The sequence below is a fragment of the Bidens hawaiensis genome, unplaced genomic scaffold (assembly GCF_021521415.1).
Source record: "Bidens hawaiensis isolate Kalapana, Puna unplaced genomic scaffold, B.hawaiensis_p1.1 tig00042946_1, whole genome shotgun sequence".
NCBI lineage: Eukaryota > Viridiplantae > Streptophyta > Magnoliopsida > Asterales > Asteraceae > Bidens > Bidens hawaiensis.
Window position 1 is genome coordinate 38,425 of NW_027497608.1, and position 21,762 is coordinate 60,186.

The window sequence follows — 21,762 nt, forward strand, 5'->3', positions numbered from 1 at the left end:
CACCTCAGTTTGTATCATATACTTGTTCTCTCATATCATACTTACCTTCACCTGAGAACAACTAACTTATTCTCAAACCAGAAAGTAGATTGCATGAGAGTTCATCCCACAGCATGCTAACGTTTGTGTTTGTTTTACAGAATCTTTTAAGTCTCAAACCCCTTATGAAAACCGATACCTTGTCCCATTATTTGTTGTATCAACATGCATCTATAGTTATTTTATGCATGCACAATTTCATACAAAATTTACATATTATTATTATTATATGTTTGTTAAATGAAATAACAAGGAAATTATATTATCTCATAGTATGGACATTGTGACGCGGCGTTGCTCGCAACCAATCAATTTATTTCCACAAAACCGTTAGACTCACATACATAATAACCAAACCCAATCAATCACAAAATAACCACTCTTTCCGATTCCGATGGCCGTACCAAACTTTCTTCTTCCGGCGAAGTAATCAATGTCTCCACCACAACCACCGCCGCCGTCTTCAGTCACAAAACCCTCACTCTCCGATCTCATCTTCTCCTTATTCGTCCTCTACTCTTCCCCCAAATCCCTAAACCTTAACCCTAACCCCAACCGCAGATTCTTCAAATTCAAATTCAAATTCCCCATCATGCCCTTAACCGCCGCCGCAGCCAAAACCTCTTCCATCAACCGCCACCTCTTCGCCACGCCGCAATCACTCTCCGATTGGCTCCGCCCACGCCTCGCCGCCGACTCCTTCGCCGCTTGGGGCACCACACCCGGCACCAAAAACATCCACAACCTCTGGCTCGAGCTCGAAGAAGGTGAAACCTCTCTCGCCGACTCCACGCCGCCCGTCCGCACCGTCGAAGTGGTTGTCGTGCGTGTTCGGGATTCCCAAAACCGAATTTTGATCGAATCGCACCAGGAGTTGTCCAGCGGGGATGTTCGAAACCGGTCGAGACCGTTATCCGAGAAAATGAAGCCTGGGGAGACCGTGGAAGCTGCGGTGGTGCGAGCCGTAAAGGAAGAGCTTGGTTCCATAATTAGGGAAAATAAAGAAGATGAACAATTTGTGAGAATTGTGCCGAATTCGTATTCGAGTAGAGTGGAAGAAAGGGTGTCTGTGTCATACCCTGGATTGCCTGCTTGCTATGTTTTACATACAGTCGATGCGTTTGTTGATGGTTTGCCTGATTCCGAGTTTTGTACGGAAGAAGAGGACGAGTATGAGAAAGAAGGGTCCAAATTTGCGGTTTCTTGCAAGAAACATTACTGGAAATGGGTTGATTCCGATCGTCTTTCGTCTTGAATTTTGCAGTTGTGAAAGTGAGTTTGAGCTATCATTTTTGTCTTTCTTGATTTATGTGTTTATTATAGATATCAGAAGCTTTTTGGGCTTTATAAAGGTTAAAGCTTTATGGTTTTCTGAACTTGATCATACAAAGCAAATGAAGTCTGGATGATTAAAGTTTGTAAATTTTAGTGCTCCCTGTTGAGTAATATTGTTTAGTGTTTAAATTTATATATCATTATGTAGAGTCAGAACCGGTAAATTTAAGTTTTGATGCTTTTAAAGTAAATCTTTGTGTTTCTATTTTGCATATAGCAGGTGATCAATTTCTTATGTCTGGTAAAACATGTTCTGATTCAAATGATCAGCCTTTTGGATGATAAGTTTAGTAGTAGCTGCAACGAACCTGCTTTGATCATCTTTATTGTGTGATAGATAGTCTGTAGGAAATTACATAGTACAAAATGTTTACAAAACAAGTATGAATATGAAATGCATATTTGGCAAAGAAGAATACATCCAACCTTTTTTTTTTCAACATGGTCATCTGTTGCCAAGATTAAATAAACAAGAGGTTAAAGTTTTTGCTGAGGCAACATGTTCAACTCACTTCCCTTAAACAATATTCGCACCTCCGAAACAGTATCTGAAACGAGAGTGTAGAGGGTAGAAAAATGCTGGAAATTCTTGTGTGTGTGGTTTCTGAAACATGTAGATCAGTTGTTAACTTTTCTTCTTTTGGTCCAAGATTTTCATGTAGAAAACAAGGCACAAAAGCCTTCTATTTATGCAAAACCGAGGGTTCATAAAAGAGTCTGATCTCAATTATGGACATTAAGAGTAGCCTAATCTCATTTTGGACATTAAGAGTTTAATATCAAAAGGGACTAAACATAGTCACACGATAGGCATGAAGGGTCTCATGTTCACCGATATTTCAACAATCCTCCACATGAATTGATTGGATATCGATCCATCCATTCACGTGTCAAGACACAATTGTAGCGGCCATGTATTGTAGAAGTAGGTGTTCCATTTGAAAGAATTCGAATGATTCATTGATCGGGATGGCGGAACCGGCCAGAGACCAATTCATCTATTCGGAAAAATTATGAACTAATGAGACCCTCCTTTATGAAGTATACTTGGTCCCCTAACAATTAGTAACCCCTTTTTATGTTGACGTTAGTACCACTTCACTCAATATTCTTCGTAGTATGGTTAACCCTTCATTGTCGTGTCTGTTGTGGTAATGGAACACTAGCCTGGTTCCGCAAGAGCTCTAGGATTTGCGTGCCCCACAATTCCATTCGAAGCAACCATGTTCTTAATTCACATGTTAATGTAGCATATTTGTTGGTCCTTAAGACTATAACCTGAGATCCCAACTTGGATTTAGAACAAAAAAACTACACCTTCTTAACCACGGTAAGAGTTGAAGTTTGACTCCAAATGCCTAAAATGGTTAAACAACATATCAGGTGTAAGGGAATAGATTTCATTATAGATTTTAACCACGATAAGAGTTGAAGTTTCAAGTGTACATAATTTTGAATATCAAGAAAATGATGACAATTTAGACCAAAAGATTCCTGATCAAGATTAGAATATAGTTTTTCGAAGATCATATACAAATGTTTATCAGGGAGGTTTGTAAGGGAATAGATTTCATTATAGATTCTTAACCACGATAAGAGTTGAAGTTTCAAGTGTACTTGAATTTTGAATATCAAGAAAACGATGACAATTTAGACCAAAAGATTCCTGATCAAGATTAGAATATAGTTTTTCGAAGATCATATACAAATGTTTATCAGGGAGGTTTGTAAAGTATGGGATTTTTTTTTCTAGATCGAGAACCTACACCTATTTCACCCAACATGAAGACAATTGAGTTGACTTTCGGCATCATAAAGTCCAACAATTTTCACATGGGACTACTATTTGTGACATTTGTCAATTTTCTATTTCGAAAACTTGACCCGTTTTGAATTTTGATATAATCTGAATTATCAATTTTCAATAAAGTATTGAGACGTTATGTTTTTTATCCTTGGTTTTTAACTATTTATGTTATTTCATGTTACAATCTCAAATCACAATTATTAGTTTTTCTATTTCAAGCTCTATACGTATTTAATCAAAGTTTAGGGACTAAACATGTCAATTTCCAAACTTTTCAGTTCGTCACGACACACGAAAATCCTAGGGTTTATGCCCACTTGATTTTGGGTCATGACAAGTGACGGATCCAACAAGGATCCTTTGCGACACAAGACAATTCTTAAGAACAGCTGCAACCCATTTGGGCCGCGACACACGAAGGCTTTGGCCTAAGCCCTTCACGAAAGTAGACGTTATGTCAGTTACGCGAAAACGAGGTTTTTCATCGGCTAGTCATCCGTTTGGCTAACTTCCGCCCATTTCTCCGTCTTTTGAGTCGTTTAAACTTATACTTTGAACCTAGACCAAATCCTTGCATTTTAAAATCAGTCCCATCATCAATTCAGCTAAAAAAAGTCTTCAATTGCATAAACAAAGGCATTGGCCATGGCATTATGTTAGTGCACGATTTTGCGTCTTGAGTCTTTGTAATTATCGTTAAATGTATTTGTCGTTTTGTTTAATGTAATAAACAATTAAGTTATATTGTAGTTCGCTAATGTAACTGTCTAGTTCGCTAAGGGTGTTTAGCGAACTAGATCTAAGCTATTTCCCTCTTGTTCGTTAAGGATGTTTAACGAATCAAGAGGCGATTCGCTAAGTTATTTAGTTTTATGTATGTAACGAAGCGGACTCTAGTTCGTTAGGGGATGTTAACGAACTAGGTCCGTCTTCTATTTATATGTGAACACTGTTCACGAGTTATTTAAGTTTTTGAGAGTTAATTAACGAAGTTCTATCAAAATCTCTCTGGACCTTCATCTTAATATTATACATACATACATACACATACTAATACTGATAATATATACACCTATAACATATAATCAAACGTAACTATGAGCTAGATCCGAGTTAAGGATTAATCGTATTTACACAGATCCGAGATCTGTTTATTGTTTAAAGGATTGATCCAAGGTTCAAACAAGTGGTATCAGAGCTTTCGGTGCTCTTGTTTACGCTTGATTTGAGTGATTATAGATATTATTAAGTTTATTAATGTTGTTTCTGGTTTAAGTTTGAATACAGTTTAAATTTGCTTCAATTTGAGCTTGAATTGGTTGAATTATGGAATGTTTGGATTGGATTTGAGGTGGTTAAGGTATAGGGTAAGGTTCGGATAATCGGAATTGGAGTTTGTTTTGGTTTTGAATTGAATTGGTATTGATTCTGGTTCGTGGCCGAAACAGAGTTTTGATTTTGGTTTAATTGGATGTGTGATTCGGGTTAATCAGTTGCGAGAATAGCGGATTTGGTTTAGTGTGGTAATGACGAATGTTTTGGTACTTTATTTGTGCAATTTGGTTACAAATTGAGGTATTATTACGAATTTGAGTTTCTGGGTTTCATGTTCTTCATTTCCAGATTTCTGGAAATCTTCTTTGAAGATTTGAAGACTTGAATATGCTTCTAGTTCGCTGAGTATTTTTCTTAATTCGTTATCAAATTCACCTTGATTCGTTAACTGATCTGGTCAATTCGCTATGAGTTATAGCTAATTCGTTAACCAGCTCGCATCAATATTTGATTCGTGTCACTTAATTTGTGATTCATGTTAACTAATTCGTGTTATACGTGTTCACCTTGGAATTTGTGTCATAACAACCTTTGTCACGTGACATTCGGTGTCAGAGTTTGTTACAAACCGTTGTAACAACCTGATTCGCTATAGTTTGATTCGCTATCAACTGTAGCTAGTTCCTCATCTTATTTCGCTAAGCTTATCTTAGTGATTCGTTACAGAAAATACTCTAATTCGCTAAACTAGTTCGTGTGATTCGCTAGGTCAATTCGCTTAATCATTCGTTGACCATTGGATTCGTTAATCATCAAGTTCTAATTCGTTACCTGGTAAATTTTAACTTTGTTAAGATTTGATTCGTTGATCACTGTTCACAGTTCGCTAAAACTGTTTACAGTTCGTTACATTCACTGTTCACCATTCGTTAACCTTATTCTTCACAAGTTATCCTTATATTTTGACATTTGTCAAAAATGGCAGGTATGTATGCATTAGCCTCACAGAATATGTTAATGCAACAAATGTTGCAACTTGATACCGAGATAGGTTCACATTGGAAATGTCCAAGATTGATGAAATTTAGTGACTTTGCCAAATGGGAACCTCGGTTTCGTGCTCATCTAGGATCAGTTCATCATGACTGCTCATATTGTTTAGATGAAGTTTATACCGTTCCTATGATTGGGGATGAGACTATCAGATTCAGACCTAAAGCTATATCTCAATACTCATAGGAAGAGAAGAAAGCATTAGAGATAGAGACAAAAGCCTATTCTACTCTAACCATGGCTTTACCTGAAAATATTTTTCATCAAGTGGGTAGTATAAAAATTTGTGCTTCTCTGTTTCAACATATACGAATGAGAAGTATGGGAAACACGGCTGAAAGCAACAAGGTGATGCTTAAGTTTCAATTCAGAAACTTTAATTTACTCAAAGGTGAGACGGTTGAAGAAATGACAACGAGATTCAATCACTTGATTGCAGAAATGGATAAAATGAAGTTGAAAATTTCTGAGATTGACAAGATTGATACTATTAAGAGTGCACTACCGAGTTCGTACTCTACTTTTCTAATGGTATTAAAAGAAAACAGTTATTTCAATGAAGACTTGACTGCAAGTGAGTTCTTACAAAAGATTGAAGCTCGTGAGTATGATCTCAAGTGTCAAAAATCATCCAAGGAAAGTCAAGATTTTGCTTTCTATGGTGGTAGCATGCCTCTAAATTCAACCATTTCACCGATTACTGCATTTCTTACCCAGAATGCGAGAGAAAATGAAACAACCATTTATAGTGATCCTAGAGCTTGTTTTTATACTGCTGGTAACTCTGGATCACCAAATGTTTCTGCTGGTTCAGGAAGTTCATCTACTACAAATCAATACTCATCACCTCCAAATGTCAACATGAAAGAAGCTGAACAAAATTTTGCCTTTTTATCAGCTTTCATGACTTCTTACGAAAATCTGGTGAGTAGCAAAATTGCCACTAGTGATCTGACTGATGAAGACTATGATCAGATTAATCCAGATGATTTAGAAATCATGGATTTAAAGTGGAACATGGCAATGGTTGTTCGTAAGGTGAAAAGATTTATGCAAAGAACCGGAAAAGATCTTCCTGCCTTGAACAAGAAATTGTGATTTGACAGGTTAAAGGTGAAATGTTATAATTGTCAAGAATTCGAACATTTTGCAAAAGAATGTGACAAACCGAAAAAGGAGTATACTGGTCCTCGTGGTCAAAATCAAAATTCTTCAACACCACGAGGTAATGATGCTGAGAAGAAACCATCAAATTCTGGGTCACAAGCAATGTTAGCTGATGGAAATGATTGGTCACAACGACTATTGTGTAATGATAATCAAGCTAATTTGGCTTTGTTTGGATTGACTCAATATTTTCATGATGCTAGTGGAAGTGAGGTGTCTTCTGAAAATGACTCTGGATCTGATTCTGATGACTCCTGTGACAAGCCTACAACTGTCTTTGCATGCATGGCTAAAATCAATGAGGTTAGTCATTCTATTTCTGCTACATCATCGGTTAAAGTAAATTGCGTTGAATGTGAATCTAACAAACCTAAGTTATAATCTTTAAAGAATCACAATGACAATCTAGTGAGAGAAATTGCTTCACTAAAAGATACTTATCGACAATCTCTCGAATCTCAAATGATATCTCGTGAAAAGATTGAAGCATTGTCGACAAGTAACCATGATCTCAAAGCTGAATTATCTGTGAAAATGACAATTAATGACCAAAAGTTTCAAGAAATTTTGAAACATCATTCAAATATAACCGAGCTTGAGAATGAGGTTCTTGAGTTAAAGAATAAATTAGGTAAATTTCGAAATTCTTCTTTTCTGTTGAATGAAATTGTAGAAGTTTCTAGAAAACAAAAAGATTCAAAGAAAGGTATAGGTTTTGTTGAAATTCCTCCACCGTTTCACAATGATTATAAAATTAACCCTTTTGCTCCGACTGAGGAAGATGTCATTCTTAAAGAACCTGTGATTTCAGAAAAAGCAAAACCTATTACTACTAGAGGTCTTAAAACCCAATCTTCAATTCAGAAACCTCATGTTCAAAGCAACAAAGTTTTTGTTGAAAATGTTGACAAAGTTATCATTGAGGATGTGTTTGAACCTGAAATTATACACAAGAACAAAAACATTCCAAGTTCTAATCACATACTTTGTGAACCTCATGAATTTGAGGAGGCTGTGTATGGTTCGCACACAACTAAGGTGAAACAAGATGCTCATGTTAGTGTCAAACCAGTGAAGGCTAAGAAATCAGAAAAACCCAAAATCTGATGAGGATTTTTTGCGTTTCATAAATCCTAATGTCTCTAAGCCATCATCTGCTCGTGTGTTTAAGTTAAAGGGGATGGACACGATGTTCACTGAGAAAGACATTCCAATAAGTATCATTAGACCTGAACTGATTGAGAGTGTGTTTCACAATGAAACTTCCAAGGTTCGTGAACTTGAACGTCAATATGCTCAAGCGAAAACATCAGTTTCATCTGATCCATTGACTAAAGCAAAACAAGTTTTAAAACAAGCTAAGAAAATTCAATTTGTAAAGTCAACTGGAACAGATACATTGAAAAGTTTTTCAAACTGTTCTAATTTAGATTTCTATTTGAAAAAGAAAGCTGAATTATCTGATGATTTTGCTAAAAGCATGACCATAAATGTGAGTCATCATTCATCATCTGTATCACATGTTCCAACAAACTCTCAACATCATCATGTTGACATGTGAAGTTGTTTCCTTTGCGGTCAACAAGGTCATGTAGTGAGAAACTGTGGTCAGAAGAACTATCAGAAACTTCATCCTTTTATCAAGGATCATTCTAAACCAGTTCCTTTGGTAAAGGAGATTCTGAAATGACCTGTGTCGTATGCTGATGATACTCATATTATGTTCTCGAATGTACATCCTCAAAAAGTTGTTCATGTGAATGAAACTCATGGTTCCGTTAAACCTAAGTTTATTCCAACCGAACCAATTTGCGAAAATGTTAATTCAAATGTAGTTCAAGCTGCGTATCTAAGACGGAAGTATAAGAAACCTGTAACTTATTCTCAAGTTGCTGAACAACAATTGAATGCAACTAAGGTTTATTTTTCTCAAGAAAACCAAAAGGTGCCCAAGACCGAGGTCTAGGTTGCCTTTTTGAACTAATTACTTTCGTTTGTGTGTAGGGTACATCCAAGACCATTTCTGGTGAAAACTGGATCATGGATAGTGGATGTTCTCGTCATATTACTGGGAATCTCGACCTCTTAACAAATGTGAGAAATATTCAAGGGGGTTATGTGGCGTTTGCTGGGAATTCTGGGGGTATGATTACACAGGAAGGTGATGTTTCGAATGGGAAGATTACTTTTGAGAAAGTTAACTATTGTGATAAAGTGGATCATAATTTATTGAGTGTGTCACAAATCTGTGATAAGTAATACACTACAGTATTTACAGATAAAGAGTGTCTGATTTTGAAACCGGGTTATGTGATTCCCGAGGACATGGTTGTCATGCGATCACCTCGATCAAATGATATTTATGTCTTGAATATGAATTCTAAAGTCTCTATATCGATCGAAACGTGTTTTGTCTCGAAAGCAACCGAGAAAGATTCAGTTCTTTGGCATCGAAGAATGGGTCATATACATGTTCGTAAGATGAACTACCTGATGGCAAATGATCTGGTAGAGGGTGTATCGTTAAAGAATTTTAAATTATCCGATCACTGTGTTGCTTGCAAGAAGGGCAAACAGAAGAAGAAACCGCACCCATCTAAGTTATTAAATTCCATTGATACTCTACTTGAACGACTTCATATGAATTTATTCGGTCCAGTGAATCATGCAAGTATTTCTGGAGACTGGTATTGTTTAGTAGTTACAGATGATTATTCACGATATTCATGGGTCTTGTTTATGAGTTCATAAGATCAAACACCGGGTCTTGTTCAAAACCTGATTACTAAGATCGAATCACTATACAAACATAAAGTGAGGAGAATTCGAAGTGACAATGGTACTGAATTTAAAAATACTGTATTAGATTTTTTTTGTATCCAAAAAGGAATTCATCGAGAATACAGTGCCCCATATGTACCACAACAGAACGGTGTAGCTGAAAGAAAGAATAGAACGTTGATTGAAGCTACTAGACCGATGCTTGCTGATTCAAAGCTTCCTGTCCAGTTTTGGAGTGAGGCGGTGAATACTGCTTGTTATACACTCAATCGAGTTCTAACTGTTAAAAGACTCAAAAAGACCAGTTATGAATTATTGAATAATCGTAAACCTAATTTAAAGTACTTGGAACCATTTGGGTGTCCTTGTACTATGTTGAAAAAGGATGTGGGAAAATTTAATGAAAAAGCCATTGAGGGTTATTTCTTGGGATATGCGTCACCTAAGAAAAAAGTGTTCAACTTTACGTCCGGTTGTGTTGAAGAATGGTACCATGTGGACTGTCAAAAGTACACTACTCATTCTCAAGGAAAAGGTCCCGACTGGATGTTTGATTATGATGGCTTATTTAATTCTTTTACTCCAACAACCGATCATACAGATGAAGATTTAGTTCGTGCTTAGTTTGAAGAACATTTGCAAATTCCAAGGTTTGCAAGTTCAAATGATGTTGAAGCTCCAATTGTTGCTCCAACTGAAGAACCTAATAATGAGTCTCCTATTCATTATGATAATGCTTCTACTTCATCTGATGATAATGCAGTTGTGGATCAAGTTATTGAACTTGATAGTGATGTTTCATCTCCTGAATTGGGTGAACATTACACTAATTTATTTGAAAATGTTGCTGTTTCTGAGAATCCTACTCTCAGGATTCATAATTACCATCCACAAGAAAACATTATTGGAGAACTTGATGTAGGAGTTTAAACACGGCATCAAGTTGCTTCATCAAGTGAAAATAATGTTCTATGTGCCTATGCTAACTTACACTCGTCTGGGATTGTAAATCTTGCTAAATTCACTTGTTTTGTATCTCAAGTTGAGCCAATGACTCCTCGTGTGGCACTTCAAGATCCTTCTTGGGTAGAAGCCATGCAAGAAGAAATACAGCAATTTGCACGTTTAGGTGTTTGGGATCTTATTGACAAACCTGCTAGAGTTAAGAAAGCGATTCCGACTAAGTGGGTATATATGTGTAAGAAAGACGATCGTGGGGTGATTGTGAGAAACAAAGCACGATTAGTAGTGCAAGGTTTTCATCAGCAAGAGGGTGTTGACTACACTGAAGTATATGCTCCAGTTGCAAGATTAGAGTCGATTCGAATCTTTCTAGCACATGCTGCTTACAAGAATATTAAAGTTTATCAAATGGATGTCAAGAGTGCTTTTCTCAATGGTGAACTTCATGAGGAAGTGTTAGTTTTACAGCCTCCAGGTTTTGAAGATCCTGATTATCCTAACCGTGTTTACCGATTAAACAAGGCATTATATGGTCTACATCAAGCCCCGAGAGCTTGGTATGGCACCCTCGCCGACCATCTGACGAATAATGGTTTCAAACGTGGAACTATCGACTGCACTTTGTTTTATAAGAATATTGGTGATGATCTTCTTCTCGTTCAGATTTATGTTGATGACATAATATTTGGGTCTACAAACGACACGTTGTGTAAGGTGTTCGAAAAATCAATGTAAACCAAGTTCGAAATGAGTTCGATGGGAGAGATGAATTTCTTTTTAGGGTTGCAGGTTCATCAGTCTGCAAAGGGAATCTTCATTCATCAGACAAAATATGTGAACGACGTCTTGAGCCGATTCAAGATTAATGCCAGAAAAATCCCTTCTACTCCTCTTCCCGTGGGTCACAATTTATCACCGGATGAATTGGAGGATACCGTTGATCCGACCCTCTATCGTGCTATGATTGGTTCTTTAATGTATCTAACCGCTTCTCGACCCGACATAATGTTTGCTGTTTGTTTATGTGCTAGGTACCAAGCGAGTCCCCGAGTGACTCACCTGGCAGCGGTCAAGCGTATTCTGCAATATCTAAGGGGCAATCCTGACATCGGGTTATGGTACCCTAAGGACGATCAATTTGATTTTACCGCTTATTCTGACTCAGACTATGGAGGATGCAAGATCAATTTCAAGTCTACTACAGCGGGATGTCAATTCTTAGGAAGCCGGCTTGTTTCCTGGCAGTGTAAGAAACAGACAACGGTCTACACTTCAACCGCCAAAGCTGAATATGTTGCAGCCTCGAGTTGCTGCTCCCAGGTTTTGTGGATACAACATCATCTTCGCGACTATGGTTTGAAGTTTCTTACTACTCCCATCTTGATTGATAATTCTGCTGCTATTAGTATCACCAAAAATCCCGTACAACATTCTAAAACGAAACATATCAAAATTCGATATCATTTAATTGATCTTGAGAAAGTATATACTGATTTTTAGAAAGCCGATTTATTTACCAAAGCCTTTGATAAAACACGTTTTCATTTTTTGCTTGGTTTAAATGGATTGAAGACCCTTGCTGAGATCCTAACATTAGGATAATTATCTTTTATTTTAGTTTGTTCTAGTTTAATTTTTTACTTTGTTTTTAGGTTTTTGGGGGTGAATCTTGGAAAATACAAAAACATTGTGCTTTTCGTTTGTATAGATAAAACCCAAAAACATTAGAAAATTTTGAAAAATCCAAAATATTGTGATCTTTTCTTTTTTTAATATATGAAAAACCAAAAACATTTTAAAATCTGAAAAATCAAAAAGAATGTGATTTTCCTGTTTATAAAGAAAAATCCAAAAAGACAAAAAGATTGTGTTTTTAGTTTGTAAAGAGAAAAACCAAAAAGATTTTTGCTTACGTTCGCTGAAAAATTATGTCATTTACTTCGAAAGACATATACTTGTATATGTTTGGTCCTGAAAATTTCTTGTAAATCTTCGGGATAATTGAATTATTCTAAATGTCCGTAGTCGATCATACTTGTGGGAACAAATATGAAAGTAAGACTATTATGAACTTGGATTGGTAGATATTCATAAGGTATGAATATAGAAAGGGTTTGCTGCCAAGGTTCATAGATATTTATGGGATAAATAATGGACATGACCCGCCCTCAAATTTTACTGCATGGAATCCTTGTGATTTGTGATCATAAGTAAATTTGAGTAAAGGTGAACATCATAGTATCCTCCGACCTGAGATACATATTGGGTCTTGATATTCGCTGACTGTTTTACTTTGACTTAGTTCTTCGCTGCTCTGAAATATGTCAGTACATAAGGCTAAGCTCAAGTGTAGTACAAGGTGATAGTGAGAGACGTATGTAGTCAATAGGGGATTTGTCCCTCTTTTTCACTGAGAGTTAAATGTCTAAGGCCTGAAAAGTTAAATCAACAGAGAATGATCACTCTGTGTCTCTGGATTTAACATGACATTTGTGGCAAAAGGATAAATGATAGTTTCACCTAAATCATTTTCAAGTATGGGACTTGAAGGGGATGATGTTATTGAATGGCACTTCGTCATGCGTATTAGGGATAGTAAACCGTTGTTAGGCGGTATTTACTATTTGCATCAATCTTATATGTATCTTGTGCAAGTGGGAGATTGTTGGAATCGATCTGCCCAAAACACATATTAGAGTTGATGTGGCTAGTACGTTATGATCCAAGTCGGGTCATACCCAATAACAAGCTAGACAAACACCATGATATTTAATATTAGATATGATCTAGTTAATAAATATCAACACTTATAATATTTGGAAATTGGTTTTCTAAATATTTGCATTTGTGTGTTAAATAAATTATATGGATAATTTATATTTTGAGAGGTGTTATTTAAATTGGTTAAATAACATATTGCATGTTACTTATGATATGTTTTATAGCATAAATATCATAAGTAAATAATTGTAAGTAATTAAAAGTGGATTTGAAATTTGGGTGGGAAATTTCCTCCCTCTTCTCTCTCCTCCTTTTATTCTTTCAAAGCATGCATGGTTGTTTATTTGGAGATCACTTTTCTTGGAGAAAAACAACCACACTCTCTCACACACACATGGCTCTCTTTCTTTTCTCTCCATTTCGAAACCGAGAAGAAGAAGAAGAAGAACAAGGGTGTTCTTGCAAGTGTTGGATCCTAGCAACCTAGGTGTTTGTTGGAGCTTGTCGGGTATACAAGCTTGAGGACTCATTCTTTGGATTCTAGCCGTTCAATCTCATTCATCCTCTTCTTTCGGACTTGAAGGTAGAATGCTAAACACCCTATGGTTGTTTTTGATAGCATGAATATTCGTATATGGATCCGGGCATTGGGTTTTATATAAAACGGGTTTTATATGTATTGGTAAACAAGATTTAAAACTAATTATTTCCGCTGCGTTTTTTCTATATAATGGGTTATATGGACTTTGATAATCTTGTAAAAACCCAACAATGGCATCAAGAGCCGCTTATACGGATACATGGTCATAGATCTAAAATTTTCGGGTTTTATGGTGTGGTTCACCAGATGGCCGAAATTTTGGGGCTTTTGGTTACCCTTTGGTTCCTCAAGATTATACTTTACATGCATGTGATAATCTTGAAGAATTAAGTCATATGGATGATTAATTATTTTGTTTGGACAAAACCCGAAACTTTCGGTTTTGTTTCTCTTGGCCGAAATTTTTATGGGTAAAAGGGGAACCATTTTAGCTTCTAAGACCTTGCATATTTGGATATGCATTTGTATGTTCATAACCTAGCCATGACCTTTGGATGTGTGTTTGTGTTGTGATTTGTTCAGTTTATTCAATATGGTTGTAATATTCATTTATTTGGGTTTGTAATCTATTTATTCATTCATTTTGGTTTGTAATAATAAGTAGATTAGTTGTTGTTTCTTTTACTAGAGAAAAATGTGTTAGGGTATATTTTTTTGTAAAAGAAGAAGCAACAAAGTTACGGTTTTGGTTTTGGGCCTTAATGGACCTCATAGTCCAAGATGTGATTTTAGCCCAATGACCAAAACCCAAACTTGGAGGCCCATGGAAGCAAGGAGCTGAAGTTGGAGCCCAATTGGAAGCCCAAATAAAGTGGAAAAGTCACAACACAAGATGGACACTTGAAGCATATGGATGCGGGATCAAGTGGGAGTTCACCGACACATGCCTTGTGTCATTCTCGTCCCTTAGGAGAGACCTTTTGGCACACTTGTTTCGGTCAACAAGTGTTGTCATTCTAGGTGGTTATGGTTATGGACATGTGCTTGTATTTTATGCTTGTATGGTTGTTTTAATTTTATTGTTTTATCATGTTTGGATGTTAACAATTAAAATCGACAACTAGCATAAAAGTGATTCCTTTGAAATTGTTATGTTATAAAATTGGTTTTATTAACTATTAATGATTTCATAATAAAATGGGTTTTATTAAAATGAATTTGAGAAATTGGTTTTCAAAGGTACTATACATTAAATTGTTTTCCAATCTAGAATTTTTGAAAACTAAAATCCCTTTTAAAACAAGTTGAACACCATCCTTTTATACGACACTTAAGTCACTTGTAGACATGAATCGTGGAATAGGGTCACCTAACCACATTTAAGAAAACTTGTGATCTTAAGGTGATTTTACAATACTTGTGGAATGATGGTCACCTAACCACTTGTATGTGTAAACTCACACGTGTGTGTAAGTAGGACGACTTGATTTGAAACCATGTGAATAGGGTCACTGGCACATGGCATTCAAAGGTGTTGATGGGATTAAACATGCCAACTAAACATATGATGTTTAACCGATCCCATAAAACTAGAAGTTGCAAAGGGTTGCAATTGTCAAACGTTGACTACCTTGTTAATTTGAATAGTTGGATAAGGGTCACCTAACTACTATTTGAATGAAATGTTGGATTCTAGATTTTAATCATTAATTGTCTTGGAGACATTAAAGGGTATTAAAGATAAAATTTATTGATATCGAAAATACTAAATTGAACTTTGTTAAATTCTTTTACAGATGGCTGCAAACAATCAACAGAACGCTATTATCCCTCATGTGCATAATCTATCACTTAGATCCATTCTGGACAAGGATCGTCTAAACTTTAACAACTTTATGGAATGGTATCGAAACTTGAGAATTGTTCTCAAGCAAGAGAAAAAGTCCTATATTTTAGATGATCCTATTCCCGATGAACCCGACGTCAATAACTTGGATGCCTATGCGGATTGGTTGAAATACACCGAGGATTCGGTGCAAGTTTCTTGCCTCATGTTGGGAACAATGATTCCCGAGATCTAAAAGGATTACGAAAATCATGGGGCGTATGACATGATAACCCAGCTTAAGGAAATGTTCCTTACTCAAGCAAGGGTAGAGCGCTTCGAAACGGTTCGAGCACTTCATGCATGTCATATGGAAGAAACCCAATCCGTGTCATCTTATGTGCTTAAGATGAAAAGCCACATTGATCGGCTTGAACGGCTTAACTGTCCCGTCTCAAAAGAGTTAGCCACGGATTTGATCCTTAACGGCCTAACTAAAAGGTTTGAGACATTAGTCATGAACTACAACATGAACGGATGGGACAAAAGCGTTGGTGAGCTTCACGCAATGCTAAAGATAGCCGAAGCCGGCATGGGTAAAAAGGTTTTACCCGTTCTTGCGATCAATGAGGGTGGTTTGAAGAAAAGGCATCACCCGGAACCAAAGGCAAAGGTTGTCGTTGGTAAGGGGCAAGTGAAGAAGGGGTTCAAGGGGAAGGAAAAGGCGGAACCCAAACTCAAGAAGCTAAAGGTTAGCACTGAGGATCCGTGCTTTGGTTGTGGGGAGATAGGTCACTGGATGAGAAATTGTCCGACCTATCTCAAGGAGTTGAAAGCTAAGAGGGATGCGGGGCAAACCTCAAGTACAACTTTCATGATCCATATTGATCTTAATATTATTTCTTCTAACACATGGGTATTGGATACCGGATGTGGAACTCATATATGAAATTCATTGCATGGGTTCAAAAGAAGAAATGATTACAAGAAAGGAGATATAAGTCTCTTTATAGGCAATGGAGCAAAGGTTGACGTCCAAGCTCGAGGAGATTATGTTTTGAAGCTTCCAAATGGTTTGGAAGTTATTTTAAAAAACATTTTGTATGCTCCTAGTTTGACTAGGAACATTATCTCCGTTTCTCTTTTAAGACAATTTGGTTATGAGTTCAAGTTTGTAGACAATGGTTTTTATGTATTCATGAATGATGTCTTTTATTTTAAAGCGATGCCGTTTAATTGCATTTATGAATTGGTTCATGATGATACATCCATTGATAACTCGTTGTACCAAGCAAGCACTAAAAGACTCAAATTGGATTTGAGTAAAACTTTTCTTTGGCATTGTCGCCTTGGTCACATAAACAAAGATCGCATTCATACACTTCAAAAGAATGGTCTTTTGAAATCAAGTGATGATTCATTTGATGAATGTGAATCTTGTTTATTGGGAAAAATGACCAAGGAGCCTTTAGCGGAACTAATGAAAGGGCGAAAGACTTATTAGGTATCATACATTCGGATGTATGTGGTCCTTTTAGGACAATGACAAGGAATGGTGAAAGATACTTCATTACCTTTACCGACGATTATAGTCAATATGGGTATGTGTTCTTGTTAAGACACAAAAATGAAGCCTTTGAAATGTTCAAAGTCTTCCAAAATGAAGAACAAAATCAACTCAACAAAACAATCAAAGTACTACGTTCCGATAGAGGAGGTGAATACCTCAATGATGCGTTTTTAGAACATCTAAGGAGTTGTTGGATTGTCTCACAACTTAATCCACCTGGAACACCACAACATAATGGTGTTTCTGAAAGGAGGAATTGAACTTTATTGGATATGGTTCGATCCATGATAGCTAGAAGCACATTACCTCTATCATTTTGGGGTTTCACTTTGATCTCTGCTGCCCGTATTTTAAATATGGCACCAACCAAGAAAGTGGAAAGGACACCTTTTGAATTATGGCATGGAAAGGTTCCATCATTATCATATTTAAAGGTATGGGGTTGTGAGGCTTATGTTAAGATCTACACCCCTGATAAACTTGAAAGCCGTTCCACTAAGTGTATCTTTGTAGGATATCCCGAAGATTCAATGGGATATTACTTCTACAATCCAAATGAGCATAAAGTGTTTATAGCTCGCAAGGCTAAGTTCTTGGAAAGAAGGTTCCTTATGGAAGGAACTAATAGAACTATGGCACTCGAAGAGGATCGAGAACCACAAGCCAATACACGTTTGGTTGACACTAGCGATCAACAAGAGGTTGTTGATAATGATCAATTGGCTGATCAACCCACACAAAACGTTCGCAAATCTGGTAGAATTAGCACCCCACCTGAAAGATATGGATTTTTCATGGATGGATGCTATGTGGTCGATTCTGACGAACCAACCACATACCGAGATGCAATGTCACAATCTGATTGTGATAAATGGTTGGAAGCCATGAACGTTGAGATGCAATCCATGCATGACAACCAAGTATGGGACTTGGTTGCTCCACCTCATAATTCCAAACTGGTTGGAAGTAAGTGGGTTTTCAATAAGAAAACCGATATGCATGGAAACTTGGATACTTATAAAGCTAGACTTGTAGCAAAGGGTTTCACTCAAACTTAAGGGGTTGACTATGATGAAACTTTCTCGCCTGTGGCGATGTTAAAGTCTATAAGGATATTTTTTGCCATAGCCGCATATTATGACTATGAGATATGGAAAATGGATGTCAAACTGCTTTTATAAATGGACACCTTGAGGAATATGTCTACATGGTTCTGCCTGAAGGTTTTGTCGATCCACAACATCCTAATAAAGTATGCAAGCTGAAGAAATCAATCTATGGATTGAAACAAGCATCTAGGAGTTGGAATCACCGTTTTGATGATGAAGTTAAGAAATTTGGATTCATCAAAAACGCTGATGAAGCTTGTGTGTATAAGAAAGCTAGTGGGAGCATCATTACCTTTCTGGTATTATATGTCGATGACATATTACTGTTTGGAAATGACATTCCAACCTTGAAAGGTATAAAAGCCTGGCTTGGAAGCTGTTTTTCCATCAAGGATCTTGGTGAGGCCGCCTATATTCTGGGAATAAGGATCTATAGGGATAGATCAAGGCGGTTGATAGGTTTGAATCAAAGTGCATACATTGATAAAATCTTGAAAAGGTTCAAGTTGGAAAACTCTAAGAAAGGTTTGGTACCTATTCAAAAAGGAACAATGTTGAGTGTTTCTCAATGTCCAAGCTCAAAGGATGAGCAAGAAAAAATGAGTGGAATCCCATACGCATTTGCTATAGGATCCATCATGTATGCCATGATTTGCACTAGACCGGATGTGTCATGCGCTTTGAGCATGACAAGTTGATACCAACAAAATCCGGGAACTAGCCTATGGATGGCAGTTAAGAGCATATTGAAATACCTTAGGAGGACTAAGGATATGTTTCTTATATATGGCTCTGGTGAGGAGGAGCTCGTTGTAAAGGGTTACACGGATGCGAGTTTCCAAACTGATCGAGATGATTCTCGATCACAATCGGGATATGTCTTCGTTCTAAATGGTGGTGCTGTCTCTTGGAAGAGCGCAAAACAAGACGTGGTAGCCTTGTCCACCGCTGAATCAGAATACATTGCCGCCTCATTGGCAACTCAAGAAGCTGCATGAATTAGAAAGTTCGTGGCCGATCTAGGGGTAGTCCGTACCATTCAGGACCCTCTATAAATCTTTTGCGACAACGAGGGTGCGATTGCTCAAATCAAGGAACCCCGTGCACATCAAAAGACTAGGCACATTGAGCGGAGATTCAACTACATAAGGGATGAAGTTGAAAAGGGAAAGATATGTATTCGCAATGTTCACACCGATCAAAACATTGCGGATCCACTCACGAAGCTCCTTGAAAGGCCGAAGCATGAGGGTCATACTTGCGCCTTAGGACTTCGATATTCTATTGATTGGATTTGATCTATTTTGTATTTGGATATCGGAACAATTGTTATTTTGACTCATTCACATGATTATGGTTTATGATTATGACTTTTGAGTTATGTTCCATTTTAGCATGTTTAAATCCGTGAATAATTGAATTATTCTAAATGTCCGTAGTCGATCATACTTGTGGGAACAAATATGAAAGTAAGACTATTATGAACTTGGATTGGTAGATATTCATAAGGTATGAATATAGCAAGGGTTTGCTGCCAAGGTTCATAGATATTTATGGGATAAATATTGGACATGACCCGCCCTCAAATTTTACTGCATGGAATCCTTGTGATCTGTGATCATAAGTAAATTTGAGTAAAGGAGAACATCATAGTATCCTCCGACCTGAGATACATATTGGGTCTTGATATTCGCTGACTGTTTTACTTTGACTTAGTTCTTCGCTGCTCTGAAACATATCAATACATAAGGCTAAGCTCAAGTGTAGTACAAGGTGATAGTGAGAGACGTATATAGTCAATAGGGGATTTGTCCCTCTTATTCATTGAGAGTTAAATGTCTAAGGCCTGAAAAGTTAAATCAACAGAGAATGATCACTCTGTGTCTCTGGATTTAACATGACATTTGTGGCAAAAGGATAAATGATTGTTTCACCAAAATCATTTTCAAGTATGGGACTTGAAGGGGATGATGTTATTGAATGGCACTTCGTCATGCGTATTAGGGATAGTAAAGCGTTGTTAGGCGGTATTTATTATTTGCATCAATCTTATATGTATCTTGTGCATGTGGGAGATTGTTGGAATCGATCTGCCCAAGACACATATTAGAGTTGATGTGGCTAGTACGTTATGATCCAAGTCGGGTCATACCCAATAACAAGCTAGACAAACGCCATGATATTTATTATTAGATATGATATAGTTAATAAATATCAACACTTATAGTATTTGGAAATTGGTTTTCTAAATATTTGCATTTGTGTGTTAAATAAATTATATGGATAATTTATATTTTGAGAGGTGTTATTTAAATTGGTTAAATAACATATTGGATGTTACTTATCATATGTTTTATAACATAAATATCATAAGTAAATAATTGTAAGTAATTAAAAGTGGATTTGAAATTTGGGTGGGAAATTTCCTCCCTCTTCTCTCTCCTCCTTTTATTCTTTCAAAGCATGCATGGTTGTTTATTTGGAGATCACTTTTCTTGGAGAAAAACAACCACACTCTCTCACACACATGGCTCTCTCTCTTTTCTCTCCATTTCGGAACCAAGAATAAGAAGAAGAAGAACAAGGGTGTTATTGCAAGTGTTGGATCCTAGCAACCTAGGTGTTTCTTGGAGCTTGTCGGGTATACAAGCTTGAGGACTCCTTCTTTGGATTCTAGCCGTTCAATCTCATTCATCCTCTTCTTTCGGACTTGAAGGTAGAATGCTAAACACCCTATGGTTGTTTTTGATAGCATGAATATTCGTAATGGATCCGGGCATTGGGTTTTATATAAAACGGGTTTTATATGTATTGGTAAACAAGATTTAAAACTAATTATTTCCGCTGCGTTTTTTCTATATAATGGGTTATATGGACTTTGATAATCTTGTAAAAACCCAACAGTACATTGATCATTTGACCCCAAATCCAGTAAGAAATAAGCCTAAAAGACTGAGTGCTTAATCATTGGTGCATTGATAGGTCTTAAATAAGCTGTTAGAATAAAGTAAGTGATATAAACCTAAAGCAAAGCCAAATTGAAAGAGGTGTTAGTCTCTAGCAAAAGTCTCGGTGAGGATGGCAGAAATGTAATAACCGGTAATACTCAAGCCTTATAGTTGTTGATCACCCAAAAATATAATAAGGCAAATAACAAGCGTTAGGATTCTGGATACTGTGAGTCTTTATGCGGCTTAATCATCTGGGTATTCATATGCATGAATATTTCACTCGCTTTTAGAGCAAACCCAAAGTTATTAAACTTGATCACTGTTATACTTCGTACAATCCAAATTACTGATTTGATCAAAATCCGCTGTTAGTCATACAATTGTTCCTCCCTTGCGTGCGTCTCAATACCAATAAGAAACGGACCCTAGGGGACACAATGTATGTAAGCCGACAGATGGACTAGTGTATACTCACTCACAGTAAAGGAAACTTGATGCATTGCTCAAAAGTTTAAATTTGGTAATAAAATTTTGATCAACACTATAATGGTTTAAGTAAGTTGGGGTGATTTGGCAAAAATCAAATTAAGCTTGAACCGAGATTAGGGGATGATAGTTTCTGATA

The 21,762-nt window shown here is 36.7% G+C and overlaps 1 protein-coding gene across 1 annotated transcript; it reads left to right on the forward strand.

Moving 5' to 3' along the window:
* The first annotated feature begins 472 nt into the window (after nucleotides 1–472).
* Nucleotides 473–2,293, forward strand: LOC143593947 (uncharacterized). The gene has a single exon (XM_077073401.1). It carries the CDS (start codon nucleotides 473–475, stop codon nucleotides 1,292–1,294), a length of 822 nt encoding a protein of 273 aa, XP_076929516.1. The 3' UTR covers nucleotides 1,295–2,293.
* Nucleotides 2,294–21,762: the final 19,469 nt, after the last annotated feature.